General features: G+C 44.4%; 2 protein-coding genes across 3 annotated transcripts; both read right to left on the bottom strand.

The window, feature by feature from the left end:
- Positions 1-798: 798 nt before the first annotated feature.
- On the bottom strand, positions 799-17,620 carry LOC310650716 (adenylate kinase isoenzyme 1). Of its 2 annotated transcripts, none has more exons than XM_083380298.1 (7): positions 17,510-17,620; positions 11,225-11,264; positions 8,378-8,413; positions 7,681-7,844; positions 6,784-6,900; positions 5,286-5,477; positions 799-2,799 (listed from the first exon to the last, which is right to left on the bottom strand). In XM_083380298.1, the coding sequence occupies exons 2-7, from the start codon at positions 11,232-11,234 to the stop codon at positions 2,731-2,733; spliced, it is 588 nt and encodes a 195-aa protein (XP_083236424.1). In that variant the 5' UTR covers positions 11,235-11,264; positions 17,510-17,620; the 3' UTR covers positions 799-2,730. The 2 variants fall into 2 exon arrangements, with proteins under 2 accessions (XP_083236424.1, XP_083236425.1); XM_083380299.1 differs by lacking the exon at positions 17,510-17,620 and adding an exon at positions 11,570-12,536.
- On the bottom strand, positions 17,353-21,921 carry LOC310650717 (adenylate kinase isoenzyme 5-like; the record flags this gene model as incomplete). Its single annotated transcript, XM_083380300.1, has 5 exons — positions 17,353-17,394; positions 17,510-17,611; positions 19,829-19,896; positions 20,782-20,872; positions 21,730-21,921. Coding segments are annotated over 5 exons (495 nt in total), but the record flags the coding sequence as incomplete, so codon positions are not given.
- Positions 21,922-22,406: the final 485 nt, after the last annotated feature.

Below are 22,406 nucleotides of genomic sequence, written 5' to 3'. Positions count from 1 at the left end.
GTCATCTGTCTGTCTATCTATCTATCTATCTATCTATCTATCTATCTATCTATCTATCTATCTATCTATCTAGATCTTTGGTCATTTGGGTTTTTCCCCGTGTAGAATTGGAGGTATCAGGGCAACGGTTCGACAAAATCTTATCCGTCATCCTCAGGCTGGTGACTTCAGCTTCGTTCTTCTGGGAGAAGTATCTATCTATCTATCTATCTATCTATCTATCTATCTATCTATCTATCTATATCTCTGTATCATCTCTCTCTCTCTTTCTCTCTCTCTCTCTCTCTCTATCTTATCTGTTCTATCTATTTGTATCTATCATCTATCTATCTATCTATCTATCTATCTATCTATCTATCTATCTATCTATCTATCTATCTATCTTTCTATCCATATCTATCCATATCTATCTATCTATCTATCTATCTATCTATCTATCTATCTATCTATCTATCTATCTATCTCTGTATCATCTCTCTCTCTCTCTCTCTCTCTCTCTTATCTGTATCTATCTATTTGTATCTATCATCTATCATCTATCTATCTTATCTATAACTGTCTATCTTTATCTATCTGTCCATCGTCTTCCACTTACAATTGTTCATTCATTCACTGTTTGAAGTTAGGTTTTTTATTGTTAATATACATTGTATATGTATATATTTAAAAAACTTTTACAAACAACGAAAGACCTAACTTCAAACAGTCCCTAACGTGTCGAAGCTAACCTGCCAATTTTTTTTTTAAAAAAAAAACACTTCCAATTTTGAAATAACGTACGCTATCAACGTGAGACTTTTTTTTTAAAAAAAATGCTCTTTAATAACAATCTGATCAATACATTCAGACCGAAGGCCAGGTCTTTAAGACTTTGAGTGGGAGGGGTTTTCTGCCTCCCCTTCCCACCTGTTATAAATATTTGGACCAAATTAAAAAAAAAAGAAAGAGAGAAAGAAAAAGGCCGTAAGGTGAGGAGACCGTAACAAAAATCTGGAGAGATGCAATTTTGAAGGGTGAAAAATGAGGCACCCGGTTATTACAGATAAGAAAGCAACAATCCTGCCCACCCCCAGGAAAAAAAACAAAACTCTTTGGTTTCTTCCCTCCCCTTTTCTCTTTTTCTCAACCCCCCCACCCCCCACCCCCGAAGCAGACCCTAAAAGAAAAAAGGGAGTTCAAAGGAAAAGGCAACGTGTGATTAGCAAATATTTAGTTGCTAAGGAAATTCGGCTCACAAGGACACACAAAGCTGGGACTTGGTGTGTGTTTGTGAGTGTTTGCGTGTGTGTAAGACTAGGGGGGAAAAATATAGCCTGATCTTCTTAGGCTTCGCATCCCCTTTTCCCCTCTTCTCTCTCCAGGGAAAATGTTTGCAGGCTGGCTGGATTTCTTAATTTTAAAGTTGCAAGCTGGGAATTTTCTTCATGGAGTGGTTGAATTGATTTATAACGCACAGGGGAGCTTGGGGTGAAAAAAAATCTTTTGTCCTTGTTTTCCTTCCAAGTAGATCGCCTCCAGAGATCTAGTCTGTCTAAGTTTGGGGTGTGTCTCCCCAAAAGAGTAGAGGAAATTGACATATGAAGAGATACATATGCCCTTTTCCCTTTCTTTCATGGAGAAAAAGCTGGGTTGTTGTTGTTGTTTTTTTGCAATTCTTTGCCACTTTGGAGGCCGTAGCAAGAAATGCAGGAAGGACTAAAGAATTTGTCACTTGTAAACTTGGCCAGGTAGATCCTACCTGCATGCAGAAATGCAGCCTCTAAAGGATCTTATCTCCTGCCAGGCTAACAGATCGGCTCTTTTCCTTCTAAAGGAAAAACATTTAACAGCCTGTCCAAGAATTTTAACTTCTGCAGATCTGAAAGGGGGGTTTCAAAGCCTCAAAAGCTCCTCCTGAATTGTTCTCCTATCCAGGTGGAACTTCAGACTACGAGACCCATCGCTCTCCAGCCAGCCTTCCCCTCCCTGCAGATTTGGGAGTGTCTGGGAGGCCCTGATTTATCTATCTATCTATCTATCTATCTATCTATCTATCTATCTATCTATCTATCTATCTATCTATATTTTATCTGTATCTGTATCATCTATCTATCTATCTATCTATCTATCTCTTATCTGTATCTATCTGTATCAATTTTTATCTATCTATCATCTATCTATAACTATCTATCTATCTTTATCTATTTGTCCATCATCTTCAACTTACCGTTCATTCACTGACTGTTTGAAGTTAGGTCTTTTGGTGTGTGTGTGTGTGTGTGTGTGTGTGCGTGTGTATAAAACTTTTACAAACAACGAAAGACCTAACTTCAAACAGTCCCTAAATATGTGTCGAAGCTAACCTGCCAATTCTCTTTAAAAAAAAAAAACCACTTCCAATTTTGAAAGAATGGAGAAGACCCACCCACCACCCACCCCCAATTGAGGGTGAAAAACTTAATTTTATTTTTTTTTTAAAAAAAGCAAAGGATAAAAACATCTCATCTCACAAAAGCCAGCTTTACTTTGCGAGAGGAGGTTTAAGGAAGCCAAGCGCATTGTCCTTGCAATTTCCTCCACGGGCCTCTGTCCACGAAAACAGGATGAAGCCACTTCCTCCCCAGCGGTCTTTGGAGATGAAAAGGGAGGCAGAGCGGCGGGGAGGGGAGGGGGGGTGCATCTACACAGGTCTAGGTCTTGGAAGAGAGGGGGAGAGGGAGGACGAGAAGATGGGAGATCTCCTCCAGCAGTTTACTTGAGGACATCCAGATGAGTGCAGACTTGCTTGAAGACCTCATCTACCGAGCCTTCCGCGTTGACCTGAAGACGAGAGAGAAAGCCACAGGGCTCAAGCAGGAGACATCCTGAAGATATTGTCTTCTTCTGAGACAACATCAAAACAACGCCGTCCACCCCACCACAGATGCCAAGGAAAATCGCCCTTCTTGAAGGAATCCTAGCCAGGTTGAATGTTGAAGAGGTGTCCGCCAGCTTAGGTGGCTTTCAAAGAGAAAGGGTTTGGAGAACGGGAGGGCTATGAGAAGACCCATCTGATCTTGTTTGGAGGATCCTACCTTCTCCCTGGCCAACTTGGTGCCTGGGTTCGTACACCCGGCTAAGCCATCATGTGGATTCCAAGGGGAAGCCAAGCTTGATGTCTTCAAACCATGCTCTGGGCTTGGCTGTTGAGCACGCTCAACACTTCTTCATCCCACAAACCATGTTTTAACATCTCATGGTTTAGGATGATGGGTAAACCCCAAAAGACCCCATCTAGGTCTGAAGATAAGACCCCCACCCCTGAGTCTGTTTGGCTGAAGAGGATTTGTCTTCCAATGTTGGTCCTACCACAAGGTCAGCCCTTCCAATCTTGGGAATTGCTTCCTCCCCACCCAAGTTCCATTTCCGTTCTGCTTCTCTCTGAAATCCTCCCAATGTTGACGTTGACCTCTTCCCTCCCCTGGCAGCTAGTTAGTCAGCGCCTTGCTATGCTGAGCAGGATGAGATCTGGAGAGAGGTTCCTGAGGATAATGAATGACCCATCCTCACAACTCAGAACTGGGTGTCCTTTCTTTGCCTGTGAAAGCTGGGTCAGTTCAAAATATAATGATGATGATTATTATGATTATTATTTATGATGATGATGATGATGATGATTAATATAGTTGGAAGGGACCTTGGAGACCATCTAGTCCAACCCCCTACTCAGGCAAGAAGCCCTATACCATTTCAGACAAATGGTTGTCCAATCTCTTAAAAACCTCCAGTGTTGGAGCATTCACAGCTTCTGGAGGCAGGTTGTCCCACTCGTTAATTGTTCTCACTGTCAGGAAATTCCTCCTTAATTCTAGGCTGGTTCTGTCCTTGATAATTTTCCATCCATCGCTTCTTGTCCTGCTTTCAGTTGCTTTGGAGAATAGCTTGACTCCCTCTTCTTTGGGGCAACCCCTGAGACATTAGAAGACTGCTATTATGTCCCCCCTCAACCTTCTCTTCATTAAACTATACATACCCAATTCCAGCCACCGTTCCCTATATGTTTTAGCCTCCAGTCACCCAATCATCTTTGTTGCTCTTCTCTGTACTCTTTCTAGAGTCTCAACATCTTTTTTATATCGTGGTGACCAAAACTGGATGCCGTATTCCAAGTGTGGCCTTACCAAGGCCTTGTAAAGTGGTATTAACACTTCACATGTTCTCGATTCTATCCCTCTGTTAATGCAGCCTAGCACTCTGTTGGCTTTTTTGGCAGCTGCAGCACACTGCTGGCTCACATTTAAGGGATTGTCCACTAGGACTCCGAGATCCCTCTCACAGTTGCTACTATTGAGCAAGGTACCCCCTATACTATACCTGTGCATTGGCTTTTCTTGCCTAAATGTAGAACCTTACTTTTTTCATCACTGAATTTCATTTTGTTAGATAGTGCCCAGTGTTCAAGTCTGTCCAGATCCTTCTGTATCTTAAGCGTATCTTCTGTGTTGGCTATTCCTGCCAGCTTGGTGTCGTCTGCAAATTTGATGAGTTCCCCATCTATCATCCAAATTGTTGATGAAGATGTTGAAGAGCACTGGGCCACAGTTTAAGTGTAAAGGGGAAGGAAGGAAGGAAGGAAGGAAGGAAGGAAGGAAGGAAGGAAGGAAGGAAGGAAGGAAGGAAAGAAGGAAGGAAGGAAGGTGGGTGGAAGAAGAAGGTAGAAGGAAGGAAAGGAAGGAAGGAAGGCGAAGGGAGGAGAAGGTGGGCTGGAGGAAGGAGGGAAGGAAGGAAGGAAGGAAGGAAGGAAGGAAGGAAGGAAGGAAGAGGCAAATGGCTCAGCCAATTTCATGTGGCTGAAATGACTCTCTGGTCCCAAATAAAGGTAAAGGTAAAGGTTCCCCCGCACATGCGTGCTAGTCGTTTCCGACTCTAGGGGCCGGTGCTCATCTCCGTTTCGAAGCCGAAGAGCCAGCGCTTGTCCGAGGACGTCTCCGTGGTCATGTGGCCAGCATGACTAGACGCCAAAGGCGCACGGAACGCTGTTACCTTCCCACCGGAGTGGTCCCTATTTTTCTACTTGCATTTTTACGTGCTTTCAAACTGCTAGGTTGGCAGAAGCTGGGACGAGTAACAGGCGCTCACTCTGTTACGCGGCACTCGGGATTCGACCTGCCAAACTGCCGACCTTATGATCGACCAGCTCAGCGTCCTAACCCACTGAGCCACCGCGTCCCTTTCTGGTCCCAAATACATCTCCCCAAAACGGCATTACCAATTTCAAACAAAGGGTAAATTTGTATGATAGATTTCAGCCCATCATCCTGACTCACCTTGCGGACAATTCCCTTCTTCTCGTAATGGGCGATGACCGGCTCGGTGGCCTTGTAATATGTGTCCAAACGCTTCTTGATGGTCTCCTCATTGTCATCCACTCGCCCGCTGGTTTCTCCCCGTTTCAGCAGCCGTTTCACCATGGTGTCCTTCCCAGCGTCCACGTACAGCAGCAGGGTGGGGGCGGCAATCTGCTCAGGAAAGGTCAAAAGAGGAACCAAGTTGAGGAGGAGAGGAAGAGGAAGAAGAGGAGAAGGAGAAAGAGGAGGACAAGGTTAAGGAGAAGATAGGTGAAGAGGAGGAGGAGGAGGCGATGAAAAGTAGGTGAAAAGGGGAAGGAGGAGGAGAATACAGATGAGAAAGGAGGAAGAGAAGGTGAAGAAGATAGATGACAAGATGGAGGGGGAAGAGGTGGAGGCAGAGAAATAGAACGAGAAAGATGAGAAGGAGAAGAAGATAGATTAAAAAGAGAGAGAAGGAGAGATGAAAAGTAGGTGAAAAGGGGAAGAAGGAGGAGAATACAGATGAGAAGAGAAGGTGAAGAAGATAGATGAAAAGAAGATGGAGGAGGAGGAAGAGGCAGAGGAGGAGAAATAGAACGAGAAAGAGGAGAAGAAGAAGATCGATGAACAGAGATAGATGAGGAGGAGGAGGAGGGTAGGATAGATGAGAAAGTGAAGGAGAGAAGGAAGAGAAAGAGGACAAGGTTAAGAAGATGAAAAGGAGGAGGAGGAGGAGATGAAAAGTAGATAGGTGAAAAGGGGAAGGAGGAGAAGACAGATGAGACGGAGAAAGAAGGAAGAAGATAGATGAAAAGAAGATGGAAGAGGCAGAGGAGGAGAAATAGAAGGAGAACGAGAAGGAGAAGAAGACAGATGAAAAGAGATAGAGGAGGAGGACGACGAGAAGTAGGGAAGGATAGATGAGAAAGTAAAGGAGAGGAGAAGGAGAAGACCAAGTTTGCAGTGATTTGGTCATCCACACAAGTCCATCTTCCCATGTTGCAAGTTTCACCGGGTGCTTTCCGTTAAAGGATGGATAACGATGGGATGGCACAAACCAGCCAACCAACCAATTCAGCAAAATTTACGAGAGTTAGCAAAGCAACAGCCCAGCCTAAATCAGTTGCTAAAAAAAAAGGCAACGGATCCATATTCTTGGCCAAGCAGAAGACGGTGAGAAAAAGATTGCGCTGCCCTCTTGCGGCTGATGGTGCTCTTAACAAGGACAGCGCTGAAGGAAACCCTCCAATCATTATTCATAATAATTCAATAACAACAACGTCTGTCATGTCCAAAATCAAAAGCTCCCTGAAAAAAAACGAAAAAAACAAAACAAAACGAGAGAGAAACATTTCCTAGCTCTGACATCTTTTCCCTCTGGAGATGCCAGAAATCACACTTAGGACTTAGGATCAGGCAAACCCACCAATTTGCGCGTTACGCTCAAACGTGCCTTGCGAACCCAGGTAATCATTTTCAACACCAGGTTCTTTACCTTCTTCTCAAATTCCACGCCTTGATTCACCTCCCGGGGGTAACCGTCAATCAAGTAGCCCTTGGACTTGTCTGCTTTGGCCAACATGGCGTCTCTCAACATGTCAAGGACCGTGTCCTGCGGACGAAGAGATGCAGTAAAGAGTATTTTGCAAAGTATGGGGGGGGGAAATTCCAGAGCTTTGGATTCACAGAACGGCGAAAGGATCTTGGATTTTGTTGGGTTCCCCCACTAATGGGATTTTACTAACTAACTAACTAACTAAAAAACCTGGAATTGAAGAGAAACTTCCTGACAGTGAGGACAATCAACCAGTGGAACAGCTTGCCACCAGAAATCGTGGGTGCTCCATCACTGGAGATTTTTAAGAGGAGACTGGACATCCACCTGTCTGAGACGGTATAGGTTCTCCTGCTTGAGCAGGGGGCTGGACTAGAAGACCTCCAAGGTCCCTTCCAGCTCTGTCATTCTTATGTTCTAACATAGAGAAGGAATAGGGGTGACATAATAGCAGCATTAACTAATATTAGAGAAGGTCAACTTATTTGCCAAAGCACCTGAAGGCAGGACAAGAAGCAATGCATGGAAACTAACCAAGGAGAGAAGCAACCTGGAATGAAGTGAGGACAATCAAACCAGTGGAACAGCTTGCCACCAGAAGTTGTGGATGCTCCATCACTGGATGTCTTTAAGAAAAGACTGGACAGTCACTTGTCTGAAATGGTATAGGTTCTCCTGCTTGAGCAGGGGCTGGACTAGAAGACCTCCAGGGTCCTTCCAGCTCTATTCTGATTGAGAGAGCCAAACGGCGTTGGGATTTAAGAACAAGAGATGAAGGAACCCAACAGCACTGAAGATTTCCAAGGCTGAGGAGCATCAGCAGATCTTCTAACTCACCAGAGGGACCAACTCTCCTTTCTCCATGATGGCTGAAAGCTTCTTCCCCCTTTCTGAGCCGGAACTGACTTCCTCCCGCAGCAGGTCACCGGTGGACAAGTGAGTGTAGCCGTATTTTTGGACAATTTTCTCACACTGTGTTCCCTTTCCAGATCCCGGTCCTCCTGCAAGGGACACAGAGCAATCGGACACGGAATTAGGAAAGAAAAATAATTTTGCTTGGATGGTAGCTTCCTTTAGTTTAGGTCCGACTTTATTGCAGCGGCACCCTAATTTTTGGGGGGGGGGGACAATGACACCCCCCCAACCCACCTTGAATGCTGTAAGAAATGGACATTGTGCTTGCTGCCTTTGGCCAACTTATTAACAGTGGAGACATTTTTAAAAAACATAATCCTCAAAATGCAAGGAACGTATAAACGCAAACATATTAACTGGAAATTACTTTTTTCTGACACGGACAAAATAAAGCAATATATTCTTAAAAGATCCCTGCAGGCAGAGCCAAATCTGGAGAGGTCCTTCTCTTGCTTTAAACCAGAAATAGGTTTTATTCTAGGTTGAGTTGGGGAACCGTTGAGTTGATGGTCGAGGGCAAGCCATCACGCCTCAGAGCCCTGTTGAAAAGCCCATAAAGGTCTCTTTTTTGGGGGGGGAGGGGACCCAAAGAAATATTTTGTGATGGCTTAAGACTTACCCACCACAAAGATGATTTTGTGATTTTTCAATTTTTCTGCAAGAAAAAAAGGGAAGAAAAACCGGTTATGACCTGGTGGAGAAGTCATTTCCTGGTTGCTTGCACAAGACCCCCATCTTGGTTTGTCAACTCATTTTTAAATAGAATTCCCCCACCATCTCTCTCTCTCTCTCTCTCTCTCTCTCTCTCACACACACAGACACACACACGTCTCTGCCTGCCTGCCTGCCTGCCTGCCTGCCTGCCTGCCTGCCTGCCTGCCTATCTATCTATCTATCTATCTATCTATCTATCTATCTATCTATCTATCTATCTATCTATCTATGTATCTATATCTAGTGTCAGTCTATCTCATCTATGTTTTCTATCTATCATCTATCTCTATCATCAATCTATCATCTGTCTGTCTGTTCTGTCTGTCTCTATCATCTGTCTATCTATCTATCATCAATCTATCATGTTTTCTATCTATCTGTCATCTATATCATCTATCCATTATCTATCTGTCTGTCTGTCTTTCTATCATCTATCATTATCATCTATCTATCTATCTATCTATCTATCTATCTATCTATCTATCTATCTATCTATATCTCTATCGTCAATCTATCTTATCTATGTTTTCTATCATCTATCTATCTATCTATCTATCTATCTATCTATCTATCTATCTATCATCTATCTATCCTGTCTTTCTGTCTGTCTATCATCTGTCTGTCTTTCTCTCTGTCTGTCTATCTATCTATCTATCTATCTATCTATCTATCTATCTATCTATCTATCTATCACAGAGGGGTGCATTCATTGTGCTACAGTTTGTTTGGAAGAATGCTTCCTAGGAGCATGGAAACTTTTCCAGACCTGACTGAAAATGTTAAAGACCACCAAGCAGGAGAGGTAAAAATAAAACCACCGTTTCAGTTTTCATGGACAACCTGTAGTGAGAATTCTCCTTTGATTACAGCTTTCTAGAATTACATCCTAGTAGGGCTGGGGAAGTGAGCAGGAAGGTAATTATGAAGTCTCCGGAGTCTAGTCAGAATGTCTGAATTGAAAGTTTTTGTATATTTCCCCCCCACACCCCTTGCTTTTAGCACCCAATGAAAGCCTACTGGAGCTAAAACTCAACTTTGAATGCCAACCTATCAGTCCCAATTATAAGTTGGGTATTAAATGACAGAGAAATGTCACCATCCAGGTCAAACTGAGTTCTGCAGACAGAGAGCACGGCTTGGTATAAAACAGTTATTTTATACCAAGCACAGCTTGGTATAAAACAATTATCTGCTGTGTTACAAAGCTCTCTAGTCAACTTCAGAAGTTGTACCATTGGCTAAAACTCACCCACATGGGGCACCAATGCACTGGATTGACGTTCATGCCAAACAAATGTAACGTTTGATATCTATGGAGATTCTGAACCATCCAGATCATGGTTATCCCAAAGGTGCTTTTTCAAAAAGGCACCGGACTTTGTTTTTGCTTGAAGACGTTTCGCTTCTCATCCAAGAAGCTTCTTCAGTTCCGACTGAACTTCTGACTCAAGTCTGAACAGTTCAGGTCAGATCTGAAGAAGCTTCATGTTGAGACTTTGGAAAAAAAATCCAGAGAAGAGCAACTAAGAAGATCAAAGGCCTGGAGACCAAAACATACGAAGAACAGCTGTGGGACTTGGGTTTGGCTAGCTAGGCTAAAGAAAATAAAAAAACAGGGGTGACATGATAGCAGTATTCCAGTATCTGAGGGGCTGCCCCAAAGAAGAGGGTGGTCAAACTATTCTCCAAAGCACCTGAAGGCAGGAGAAGAAACAATGGTTGGAAATTGACTAAAGAGTGAAGCAACCTGGAATTAAGGAGAAACTTCTTAACAGTGAGAACAATTAACCAGTGGAACAGCTTGCCACCAGAAAATGTGGGTGCTCCATCACTGGAGGGTTTTTAACAAGAGACTGGGCAGTCACTTGTCTGAGATGGTATAGGTTCTCCTGCTTGAGCAGGGGGCTGGACTAGAAGACCTCCAAGGTCCCTTCCAAATCTATTCTATTCTATTCTTGTATGAGAAGTGAAACATCTTCAAGGGAAGACAAAGTCCGGTGGCCTTTGGGAAATACTTGCGATGTTGAATCAAAGGGTGTTTTTCCACTTGAGGATTTCAGAGTAGGGAGGGACCACAGTGCAAGGCCTTAGCTTAGAAAGTGTCCAACAACAGCCAATGGTTGATGCTGGTTTGATTGCTGTTCTCTTGAGGAATAGATGAGAGGATAAAATGGACGCTAAATTTTCACTTTTTTGTGGGGAAAAAATTGGGGGGGAAATATTCAGGAGGAAGAATGGAGCATCTTGGGCTGTGGGAACATCGTAAAGAGGTATTGGTAAGGTGAGGATCAACAGAACTTTCTCTGACGTTAACTGTTCAAGTTGGCTTGAGGAACGAAAGAAGGAAGGAAGGAGAAAGAAAAGAAAGAGAAAGAAAGAAAGGAGGGAGGGAGGGAAAGGGAAGGAAGGAAGAAGTGAGAGACAGAGAGAAAAGAAAGAGGAAGGGAGGGAGGGAGGGAATGGAAGGAAAGAAAGAAAGGAAGGAAAGAAAAAGGAAGGAAAGAGAGACAGAGACAGAGACAAATAAATAAATAAAAGAGGGAAAGGGAAGGAAGGAAGGAAGGAAGGAAGAGAGAGAAAAGAAAGAGAAAGGGAGAGAGGAATGGAAGGCAAGAAGGAAAGAAAGGAAGGAAGGAAAAAAGAGAGAAAGAAAGAAAGAAAAAAAAGAAAGAAGAAAGAAAGAAAGAAAGAAAGAAAGAAAGAAAGAAAGAAAGAAAGAAAGAAAGAAAGAAAGGAAGGAAAAGTCACTGACCTGCTGCCATTGTGAAGGCTTCTGGGCTGACAACCTCTGTCTGTAAGAAAACAGAAGTTCTGATTAGACGAAAGATCACAAACTCTAGAAAGGGGCCATCCCAACAGCTCAGGAAATTCCTTGATGGCTCCAATCTCTTTCCGAAACCAGACAGGATAAGAATTCAGGCCAAAATTTTAAGTCCTCCTGACCTCTCCCGACGACCGTTGCCTTGTCTTTAAATCCTTCCCATCTCCTTTTTTTGGTTACAGGATCCCAACGGCCAACTCAAATAAAACCTGCAGTCATCCCTACGGATGCTGGAGGACATAAAAACAAAACAATATATAAAAAAACCAGCTTTACCTCAATCTATTCTGGAACACCCAAACCGATCTTGGCTTTGACACGGCAGCTAATTTCTTCTTCTTCTTCTTCTTCTTCTTCTTCTTCTTCTTCTTCTTCTTCTTCTTCTTCTTCTTCTTCTTCTTCTTCTTCTTCTTCTTCTTCTTCTTCTTCTTCTTCTTCTTCTTCTCCTTCACCTTCTTCTTCCTTTCTTTCAGCTGGGAGATCTGAAGAGCTTCAAGCTTTGAAGGCAGAGGAGATCCGACCGAGTCCTTTTTCCAAACCTCCCCAGTAGATTTCACCCAGGCAACTGCCCAAAGGGAGGAAAGAGAACCCAAGGATGGCTGTCAATGTGTAACCCGGGAGGCAGCCTCTGACTCAGAGCTGCGTGAATGGAGGAAGGAAGGAAAAACACCTGGGACACGCATCACCTGGGAAGAGGTTTCCATGGCAACTGCTTCCTGCCTCGGTGGATGTACCGGCAGGCCTTAAGGAAGAAGAACCTCAACGTCACAGGGCAGAGGACAGAAGAACCAATTTTCCTGGGGGAAAACTGAAGCAATGACATTCCTCAGGTATGCCTGCTGGGTCTCAGACGGGGAGGTTTTGGGTGGTAAAGCAGGAGATGAGAAGACCACGGGCGAAATTCCCTGACAGTTAGAACAATTAACCAGTGGAACCACCTGCCTCCAGAAGTTGTGGGTGCTCCAACACTGGAAGTTTTTAAGAAGAGACTGGACAGCCATTGGTCTGAAATGGTATAGGGTTTCCTGCCTGAGCAGGGGGTTGGACTAGATGACCTCCAAGGTACCTTTCTTCTTCTTTCTCTTCTTCCTCCTCTTCCTCTTCCTCCTCCTCCTCCTCCTTCTTCTTCTCCTCCTCCTCTTCCTCCTCCTCTTCTTCTTCTTCTCCTCCTCCTCCTCCTCCTCCTCTTCTCCTCCTCCTCTTCCTCTTCCTCCTCCTCCTCCTCCTCCTTCTCCTCCTCCTCTTCCTCCTCCTCCTCCTCCGCTTCTTCTTCTTCTTCTTCTTCTTCTTCTTCTTCTTCTTCTTCTTCTTCTTCTTCTTCTTCTTCTTCTTCTTCTTCTTCTTTTCTTCTTCTCCTCCTCCTCCTCCTGTTATTATTATTGTTGTTATTATTATGCTTCAGTTCTCCAGATCTTTCTTTTGCTCCCTGCCCTCCATAAAAGAGATCGTTGGATTTGCTTTCTGGGCTCAAAGCATTCGGCTGCTTCTTCAGCCTGGTGTCTAGGTCAGCCTTGGGTGGGGAAAGTGAACTAAAATGCTTATCAACCCCAGGCAGTGTGGTGAATGCACCCGGCAGTAATTATCTAGGGAAGGTTGGACCCTGTAATATCCAATGTAATGCAATGTCACCACATTACAAAAAAAGATGTTGAGACTTTGGGGAAAAGTGCAGAGAAGAGCAACAAAGATGGTGAAAGGCTTGGAGACAAAAAACATACGAGGAACGGCTGCAGGATTTGGGAATGGCCAGTCTAGAGAAAAGAAGGACTAGGGGGGCACATGATAGCCGTATTCCAGTATTTGGGGGGTCAAACTATTTGTCCAAAGCACCAGAGGGCAGGACAAGAAACAACGAATGGAAACTAATCAAGGAGAGAAGCAACCTGGAATTAAGGAGAAAGTTCCTGACAGTGAGGACAATTAACCAGGGGAACAGCTTGCCACCAGACGTTGTGGGCGCTCCATCACTGGAGGTTTTCGAGAAGAGACTGGACGCTTCTCTGAAATGGTACAGGGTCTCCTGCTTGAGCAGAGGGCTGGACTAGAAGACCTCCAAGGTCCCTTTCAGCTCTATTCTGATTCATCCCTTCTATTCTTTTCGTTCCCTCTTGAAAAATGACTCAACCCTCGCCTCGTTCTGTACTATATAATGTGGGGAATCTGACTTAACTTTATTTTTCTTCTTTTGGGAGGTTGTAACTGTGAAGAGGACCACTGCAAAGTGGATGGAGACACACACACACACACAAACAACCCAAAACTGCTGAAAGACCAAGCTTGGAAGAACTATCTAAGAATCAACATGGACTCCATAGCGGATCGATCCATCAATCCAGATGGAAGGCTAATTTCGAGACATAAGGCTGGTAAGTTTTCCCCAAATGGTTAGTTTTACAACTCTTTGGGTGATTTCATTTCAAGTCTGTGAAAAGCAGCCTGGCCTTGGCAGAAAGAAACTCACCCAGAAATGGATATCTTATTCCATTTGTTCTCCAACTCTTACAAATGAAAAAAAATAAAATAAAATCAGCTGCCCTGCTGACCCAAACTGAGTCAAATCAAATTGCTGCTCCTGTCTGAGCCATCCGTTAAATCCTGGCATCCCGGCTTCCAATCCTGGCTTGCTACCCGATCCCTTGGGCCTCAGTTTCTCTGCTGCAAAAGGTCAACAGCTGAAGTCCACCTTGTGGACTTCTCCAAAAGGGTGAACCGGATCGCGATTGGATTTCGGACGCATCTTTGGGTGGCGTTGAATTTCACAGCTGAACGGCCGCTTATCTTTATATTGGGTTAGTCCCCCACCCACCCCCCACCCCCAAAAATCTGCCAATGTAATTTCAGGAAGACGCAGAGAGAGAGAAAGAGAAGAGGATCTCCCAGAATAGATGCTGGCACGGTTTGAGGGGAGAAGCAACCAGGTCTAGTTACGCATCTCTCTCTCTCTCTTTTTTTTTTTTTTTTACACCTAATAAGGTTAACTCCTTTGAGGTTTTGCAAAATGCAACTCAGCGGCCGTAAATCTGGCTGGAGAAGATGAGTTGGGTGCTAGAGCAAAGTTTTAAATTTCTTCCTGAAGTTTAAAGTGGATCTTGGAGGGGGAAGAGGGTGTTGAAGCATGTCAGGAGTTTCCTCCCTTTCTGCAAAGCACCGCCTCAAAAGAGACGGTATAGGTCTAAGATGGTATCTAGGTTCTCCTGCTTGAGCAGGGGGCTGGATTAGAAGACCTCCAAGGACCCTTCCAGCTTCTATTCTATTCTATTTTATTCTATTCTAATTCTATTCTAATTCTATTCTAATTCTATTCTATTCTATTCTATTCTATTCTATTCTATTCTATTCTACTCTACTCTACTCTACTCTACTCTACTCTACTCTACTCTACTCTATATTCTACTCTACTCTACTCTACTCTACTCTACTCTATATTCTATTCTACTCTATTCTACTCTACTCTATATTCTATTCTATTCTATTCTATTCTATTCTATTCTACTCTACTCTACTCTACTCTACTCTACTCTATATTCTATTCTATTCTATTCTATTCTATTCTATTCTATTCTATTCTATTCTATTCTATTCTATTCTATTCTATTCTATTCTATTCTATTCTATTCTATTCTATTCTATTCTATTCTATTGTTATTCTATTCTATTCTATTCTATTGTTATTCTATTCTATTCTATTCTATTCTATTCTATTCTATTCTATTCTATTCTATTCTATTCTATTCTATTCTATTCTATTCTATTCTATTCTATTCTATTCTATTCTATTCTAAAAAGGCCACACGTTCACCAAAAAACACACACCCTTGAAAGCACCAGGAGAGAAAACCTGCCTAAAATTGCTGTCTTAATATCCCAGGTTTAAATCAGCACGGGGAGAGGCTCTCCTGAGATGCTAGCTTTCTGCAAGCAAGGAACTGGCAAGGTAAGGAAGCCGCCAATTAAATTTCTTCCTTCTTTCCCTGCCTTTTCAACGGGCCACCCCCCCTCCCAAGGATGGTTCAAAGGGTTCTCTAAATGCCCCCAAATAAAGGAAGCTTATAAACTGGGCACAGAAAAAATAAATAAATACCAAGTTATCTTCCCAGTCAGTTGAAAACTATGTTGGACATCCTGCAGCAGAAGTCAGGAAACACGAGGTGGAGGATGATGGTTACTGATGCTTGGTATCTGGGAATTACACCTTCCTCCCTAACCTCAGGGCGATGCGGTGATTATGATGAGCTACACCCCATCATCACAATGAAGTGATGCAGCGCTGAGTGGCAGCTGTGTGGGTTGTTAAAAGGAACACAAAGTCCCAGAACTTCCTCCGTGGAGGAATCTAGAACCTCTGTGGGTTTCCTAGCTTCAAAGAACAAGGGGTATATATATGTGTTTGTGTGTGTGTGTTGTGTTGTGTTGTCTCTCCAGGCAGTGCAGTTCAAACCCTCAGGAGAAGCAATGGGGATATTCTGAATTTTAGCATCCTTACATACAGTACTTGGATGCATCCCAGGTTCAAATTTAGCCACAGACAGCTATTTCATTCTCTGTCGTCCCGGCCTACCTTGCAGGAGGGTTGTGGAGTGGGGGGGGAGGGAAGGGGAGGCGAGACTGCTACGCGCATGCTAAAATTTGCTGTTGAGATCCTTTTAGAAGGCCGGGTTAAATCGGCCTACGGGGAGGCTTGTCCTGGGATGCTAGCTTTCTGCAGGCGAGGATCTGGCTGGGTTTACAAAAAACAGCTAACCAATTTTTTTTTCCCCTTTCTCTCTCGCCTTTTAAATGGGACAGCCCACCAGGATGGTTCAAAGGCCTTTAGACCCTGGGAAAAGAGAATTTTACTTACAAGAATGAATGAAAGAAAGGTGAACAAAACAGGATCTGTTCTCCATCTTCCTTTAAGCCAGCATCTGGATTCCCTCCAGATCCTGTAGTTCTCCACACTTTGCACCCCAACGATCCTTTTTATTACCTCCGAATCTGGCTGGGGATTTTTTTTTATTTTTTTCAACTTACACCCGAGGTTGTTTGTCAGGAAATGTTTTAGTGTGATTTTAAAATTAAAATTGGAGCCGGAAGTATCAGCCTTTCTCTTAGTTCCTCCTGGAACAAAGCAAAAAGTAAATTCGTGCCGTTTAAGCAGGGCAATGTTGGATTTGGGGGGTGGGGCGGGCAGGAAGAGGAAAGCAGAGAACCCCCCTTGAAAAATATATTTAAAAGCCCCCCCCCCGACACACACACACACACACACACTCCAGCAGCTTTGCAGAAACAAGAGACCGAAATCTAAGAGGTCAGTCAAGGTTATTGTAACCCAAAGCTGGTGCAGAGACACACATGCACACAGTAGTCGCTCCTGGGTCAAAGCACACAGCCTGTCGATTTTGCTGCACCGATCCACGACATTTGTGCCCGGGGTTCATTTGGTCGCAAAAAAAACTGCGCTACTTGGAACATCTGAACATTTTAAGGAGGTACCTGGTTGATATCTAGGAGCAACCCATGCCAACCATCAGCGCCAGTCGGTTTGAACGTTCAGTTGACTGAGGTTCATGTTTAATGAATAATAATCATAATAATAACGTATAATAATAATGTATAAAGGTAAAGGTTCCCCCGCACATGTGTGCTAGTCGTTTCTGACTCTAGGGGCCGGTGCTCATCTCCGTTTCAAAGCCGAAGAGCCAGAGCTTGTCCGAGGACGTCTCCGTGGTCATGTGGCCGGCATGACTAGACGCCAAAGGTGCACGGAACGCTGTTACCTTCCCACCGGAGTGGTCCCTATTCTTCTACTTGCATTTTTTACGTCCTTTCGAACTGCTAGGTTGGCAGAAGCTGGGACGCGTAACAGGCGCTCACTCTGTTACATGGCACTTGGGATTCGACCCGCTAAACTGCCGACCTTCTGATCGACAAGCTCAGCGTCCTAACCCACTGAGCCACCGCGTCCCTTTTAATAATGTATAATAATAAAAATAATGTATAATAATAATAATACAATAACAACAATGGCAACGGCACTGTTACACACCCCGACCCAGAGCTTTTTCCTGGTTCTCTAACCGTCAGAGAAATGCTTTTATCTTCCTAAGGATCCATGCTGAATGCTGATCAAGGAGAAAACCAACGCCACCTGCCTTTATCCGCTCTGTTTTTCCTTCCCCGAAGGATCTTTTGCCTTCAGCAAAATAAAATTCACTCTGGAAAACAGCTCAGCCTTACCTCTCCGTGCTGAAAGGGGAAGCAGACAAAGGCGGCCACTGAGAGACGGCTGTGTTCTTCCACCACCACCGCCGGCCAGCCTGCATGGTTATTTTTACCTCCCTATATAGAGACGTTTCAAGGCATGACGGGAGAAGGAGGGGAGCGTTGGCAGCCCCAGACGAGAGCTGAATAGCAACGAGAGAGGGGAGGATGGGAGAGAAAAGAGAGGTCTGGAAAGGAAGGCTGGAGGAGGCTGGTATAAGAAAAGAAGCTCACAGAAGGCTGAAACCATGCGCTCCGTGGATTCAGGGGCAAACAGGTTACAAAGCCAGGCAGGTCTGTCTGTCTGTCTGTCTGTCTGTCTGTCTGTCTGTCTATCTATCTATCTATCTATCTATCTATCTATCTATCTATCTATCTATCTATCTGTCTATCTACCTATCTGTCTGTCTGTCTGTCTATCTTTCTATCTATCTATCTCTATCTATCTATCTGTCTATCTGTCTATCTATGTATCTATCATCTGTCTGTCTGTCTATGTATCATCTGTCTGTCTATCTGTCTGTCTATCTATCTATCATCTATCTGTCTATGTATCTACCATCTGTCTATCTATCTACCTATCTGTCTGTCTGTCTGTCTATCTAGCTATGTATTGATCTATCATCTATCTATCTATCTATCTATCTATCATCTATCTGTCTATCTACCTGTCTGTCTGTCTGTCTGTCTATCTATCTATCTATCTATCTATCTATCTATCTATCTATCTATCTATCTATCTATCTATCATCTATCTATCTCTCTATCTATGTATCTATCATCTATCTGTCTATCTACCTATCTGTCTGTCTGTCTATCTATCTATCTATGTATCTATCATCTATCTGTCTATCTGTCTATCTATGTATCTATCATCTGTCTATCTATCATCTATCTGTCTATCATCTATATCTATCATCTATCTGTATCTGTCTATCATCTATCATTATCTATCTATCATTATCTGTCTGTCTGTCTATCTATCTATCTATCTATCTATCTATCTATCTATCTATCTATCTATCTATCTATCTATCTACATTTTGCAAAGGGTCAAGCAGGCCCAGCTTTTGTGGGTGCCAATCAATCAGTCAGAATAGAGCTGGGATCCCTTGGAGGTCTTCTAGTCCAGCCCCCTGCTCAAGCAGGAGACCCTGTGACATTCTAGACACATGACTGTCCAGTCTCTTCTGAAAAGCCTCCAGGGATGGAGCACCCGCAACTTCTGAAGGCAAGCTGTTAATTCTTCCCACTGTCGGGAAATTCCTCCTTAGTCCCAAGGCTGCTTCTCTCCTTGGGGGGGGGGGTAGGAAAGGCCGATGTCTGGCAAGGCTGATTTGTTGGAGATGGGGGGAAAAAAGGGGGGGGCGGGGAAGAGAAGGAGGAGAACAGAGTGGAAAAGAAGGAGAAAGAGAGAGAGAAAGGGAGATGGAGGGAGAGAGAGAGAAGGAAGAGGAAGGGGAAGGAGAGAGAGAGAGAGAACCAGAGAAGAGGGGAGAGAGAGAGAGAGAGAAAGAGGAGGGAGGGAGAGAAGAAAGGAGAGAAGGAGAGAGAGAGAAGGAAGGAGAGAGAGAGAAGGAAGGAGAGAGACAGAGAAGGAGGAAGAGAGAGAGAGAAGGAGAAAAAAAAAACCCCAGAGAGGCTGTCCAAGGAGATGTCCTCTCCACTTTGGGCCCTGGCTGAACCCACCAGTAGCTCTGACCCTGTCCACCAGCCGCTCAATTCTTCTGCCTCTTGGCCCTGTCCTCTGTTTTCTTTCCATTCCTGTTTGCTTAACCGGCAGCTTAATTGCCTGCCATCCGTCAATGTCAGTCACTGACCCCTGGCTGCTGTCCGCAGCCTTCTCCCACCAGGAACGGCCCACCCACCCGGTCAGTTTCAGCTTCTGTTCTGCTGAAAGGGAAGTGGGCTTCAGATTCGACCCAGGTTCAACAAAACAACAACTCGGAAGCCAGGCCAAGAACCAGGTCTGGACTGACTCTCTCTCTCTCTCTCTCTCTCTCTCTCTCTCTCTCTTTCTCTCTCTCTCATTCTTGTTCTCTCTCTCTTGTTCTCTCTCGTTCCCTCGTTCTTGTTCTCTCTCTCTTCTCTCTCCTCTCTCTCTCCTCTCTCTCCCCCTCTCTCTCTCATTCTCTCTCATTCTTGTTCTCTCTCTTTCTTGTTCTCTCTCTCGTTCTTTCTCTTGTTCTTGTTCTCTCTCTCCTCTCTCTCTTCTCTCTCTCTCTCTCTCTCTCTCTCTTTCTCTCTATGTGTGTGTGTGTGTATGTGTGTGTGTGTGTGTGTGTGTGACCTCACCTGCTCCTTTCTCTGCTCTTCCTTTGGAGAGTCCTGGCACGGACTGAAGAAACTCTGCAGTGGCAAATCTAGACACACCACACCGCAAAGCCAAAGAAAACAGAACAATTATATATATATATATATATATATATATATATATATATATATATCTGGAAGTTTTATGAGAAAAAAACAACAACACACCTCTGGTGGGGGAAAAAAATAAAAAAATCAGGATTGCAAGAACAGTCCAAAGTTAAAGGGAGGTTTGAAATGTAGGTGCCAAGAGCCCGCAACCCTCGTATTCTGCCCCGAAAGGATTCCAGAGGTGCGCTCAGGAAAAGAGGAATTTTGCAACGGGAGGAAGTTGAGAAAAAGTTGGTGGTGGAGAGACTTGCTAAGCTGGGAACTCATAATAAGCCTTGAGAATAATCTTGCGGGAACAGTAGGAACGGCCTCAGTCCAGCCAAAGATCATACAAAGGAGGTCTTAGCCCACAGAAGGAGGGGGAGATGGAGAAGAGGTCCCTGGTTCCCAACCTCAAAGGGTTGACACAACCATTGCTTCTATTTCTGGTTGAACATGAGCTATGAAACCATTTTGAGGTTCAAACGACACTTATCCTTCTCTAGGGATCTCCAAACCTGGCCATTTTGAAACTTGTGGACTTCAACTCCCCTGCTGGCTGAGGAATTCTGGGAATTGAAGTCCGCAAGTCTTAAAAGTCACCATGCTCCAGAAGATGGGCTCCACCCTCAACAGAGGACTATGGTCCTCGCTTTTAACTCCAGCAGCTTCTATAGATTTGGGTCACTCCAGGAAACATCTCTGAAGGTGGTCAAGATGTTCTCTGTAGCTAGAGCCTGGAGCGATCTAAAGTCTTCCCCCCTCCTCCTATATTTTTCTGAGCTGGAGTAGGATGGCGTGGGAGCGTTTCGTTGGTCCCATAATATAAGCAGATTCTTTTTCACCCAGAATTCTTTTCCTCTCTGGCTGCAGCCGTTGTTGAATGCAGGAGCTGACGGCAGCAAATATTTCATCTTCTCCTCCGTCCGCATCGAACTGGAAAGGAGAAGAAATACGGACTCAGTCTTGGTCCAATCCTCTGCTCTGTTCTTCTGCCTACTATGTGTGCAAAAGTCTTTACTTTTGGACCTCAGTTTCAAATGTCTAACCTCCCTTCAGAGAAGGGATGGAGAAGATAACCAGTGGACGTTTGTAGACGTATCTCTTTATTGCGTCTCCAAAGGGGGATAATGGCAAAGAAATGTTGTTATGAAATTCCAACGTCATCAAGTTCCTCAGTAATATGAAAAAAAAGCAGGCTTACAAGCAGATGCCACTTTGAACTGGACCCAAATTGGTTCTGTAAGGCAGCAACCACGGTCCTTGAGACACCAAAAGCACTTTGAGTGGTATGGTGGACCGCCAAAGAGACGTGTCTGACAAAGTCTACGGAGATTCTCAGTCCTCCAGATCCACAGTTGTCCCAAAAGGCACCTGGACGTTCTTGCTTTTTCCTTGAAGACGTTTCGCTTCTCATCCCAGAAGCTTCTTTAGCTCTGACAAGTCTTCAAGAAAGTCCCGTTGCCTTTTGAAATAAAGCACCTTTGGGGTGACCGTGGACCCGGATGACTGAGAATCTCCAAAGACATTGCCACCACACGTCTCTTTGGAAGTCAACCAAGCACCTTTGGGACGGTGTGGTCCAAAGAAAACTGGCAAAATATTGACTACCTTCTTCAGAGCGATGGATGGCTCTCATTGTCAAGCTAAGACAGTCTTGTTTGCCCCGCTGAAGGAATGTTCTTCTTGCTTAGGCCCTAAGCAACTGAGGTTCTCAGGAGATGTGTCACTGAGCAAGGCACTGCAAAGCAAACCTAGACATCATCTGGGATTCCCGCCCTCGCGCTGCTCACCCGGACCAAGGCTCCCTTCTCCTGGTAGTACTTCCCAATCAGCTGAGCATTCTGCTTGAAGGTCTCCAGCCTGCGCTCAACGGCGTGAGGATTATCATCCAAGCGTCCTTGTTCCTGAGCCCTTTCTTTCAGTCGCTGCCGGAGCTGTTGACTCGAGCACGCCAGGAATACCACAACATCTGGAGAGCCAACCTAAGAAAGGCAAAGGATGGAGGATAGGATCGTGAGAAGCCAACCTTGGGATTGGTCTCATCCCACCTTGCTTGCTTTCGGTCCAAGGCCTTCATTCTTTTTTCAGAATAGAATAGGGCTGGAAGGGACCTTGGAGGTCTTCTAGTCCAGCCCCCCGCTCAAGCAGGAGAACCTATACCATCTCAAACAAGTGACTGTCTTAGTCTCCTCTTAGAAGCCTCCAGTGATGGAGCGCCCACAAGTTCTGAAGGCAAGCTGTTCCACTGGTTGATTGTCCTCAGAGTTAGGAAGTTTCTCCTTAGTTCCAGGTTGCTTCTCTCTTTGATCATTCCAACCATTGTTTCTTGTCTTGTCTTCAGGTGCTTTGCAGAATAAGTTGACACCCCCCCCTCTTCTTTGTGGCAGTCCCTCAAATGCCGGAATGCTGCTATCATGTCTCCCCTATTTTTTCTTTTCTTTAGACTAGCCAAACCCAAGTCCCGCAG

This window comes from Vipera ursinii, assembly GCF_947247035.1.
Source record: "Vipera ursinii genome assembly, contig: scaffold_274, whole genome shotgun sequence".
Taxonomy (NCBI): Eukaryota; Metazoa; Chordata; class Lepidosauria; order Squamata; family Viperidae; genus Vipera; species Vipera ursinii.
The sequence above is the reverse complement of the archived record's forward strand: the minus strand, read 5'-3'. Positions and strand labels throughout refer to the sequence as shown.

Coding starts and splice junctions, on each gene's coding strand:
- LOC310650716 (XM_083380298.1), bottom strand. Junction 6,901..7,680: donor AAGGAGAGTTGGTCCCTCTG/GTGAGTTAGAAG, acceptor CTTCGTCCGCAG/GACACGGTCCTTGACATGTT. Junction 5,478..6,783: donor GCGTGGAATTTGAGAAGAAG/GTAAAGAACCTG, acceptor TTTCCTGAGCAG/ATTGCCGCCCCCACCCTGCT.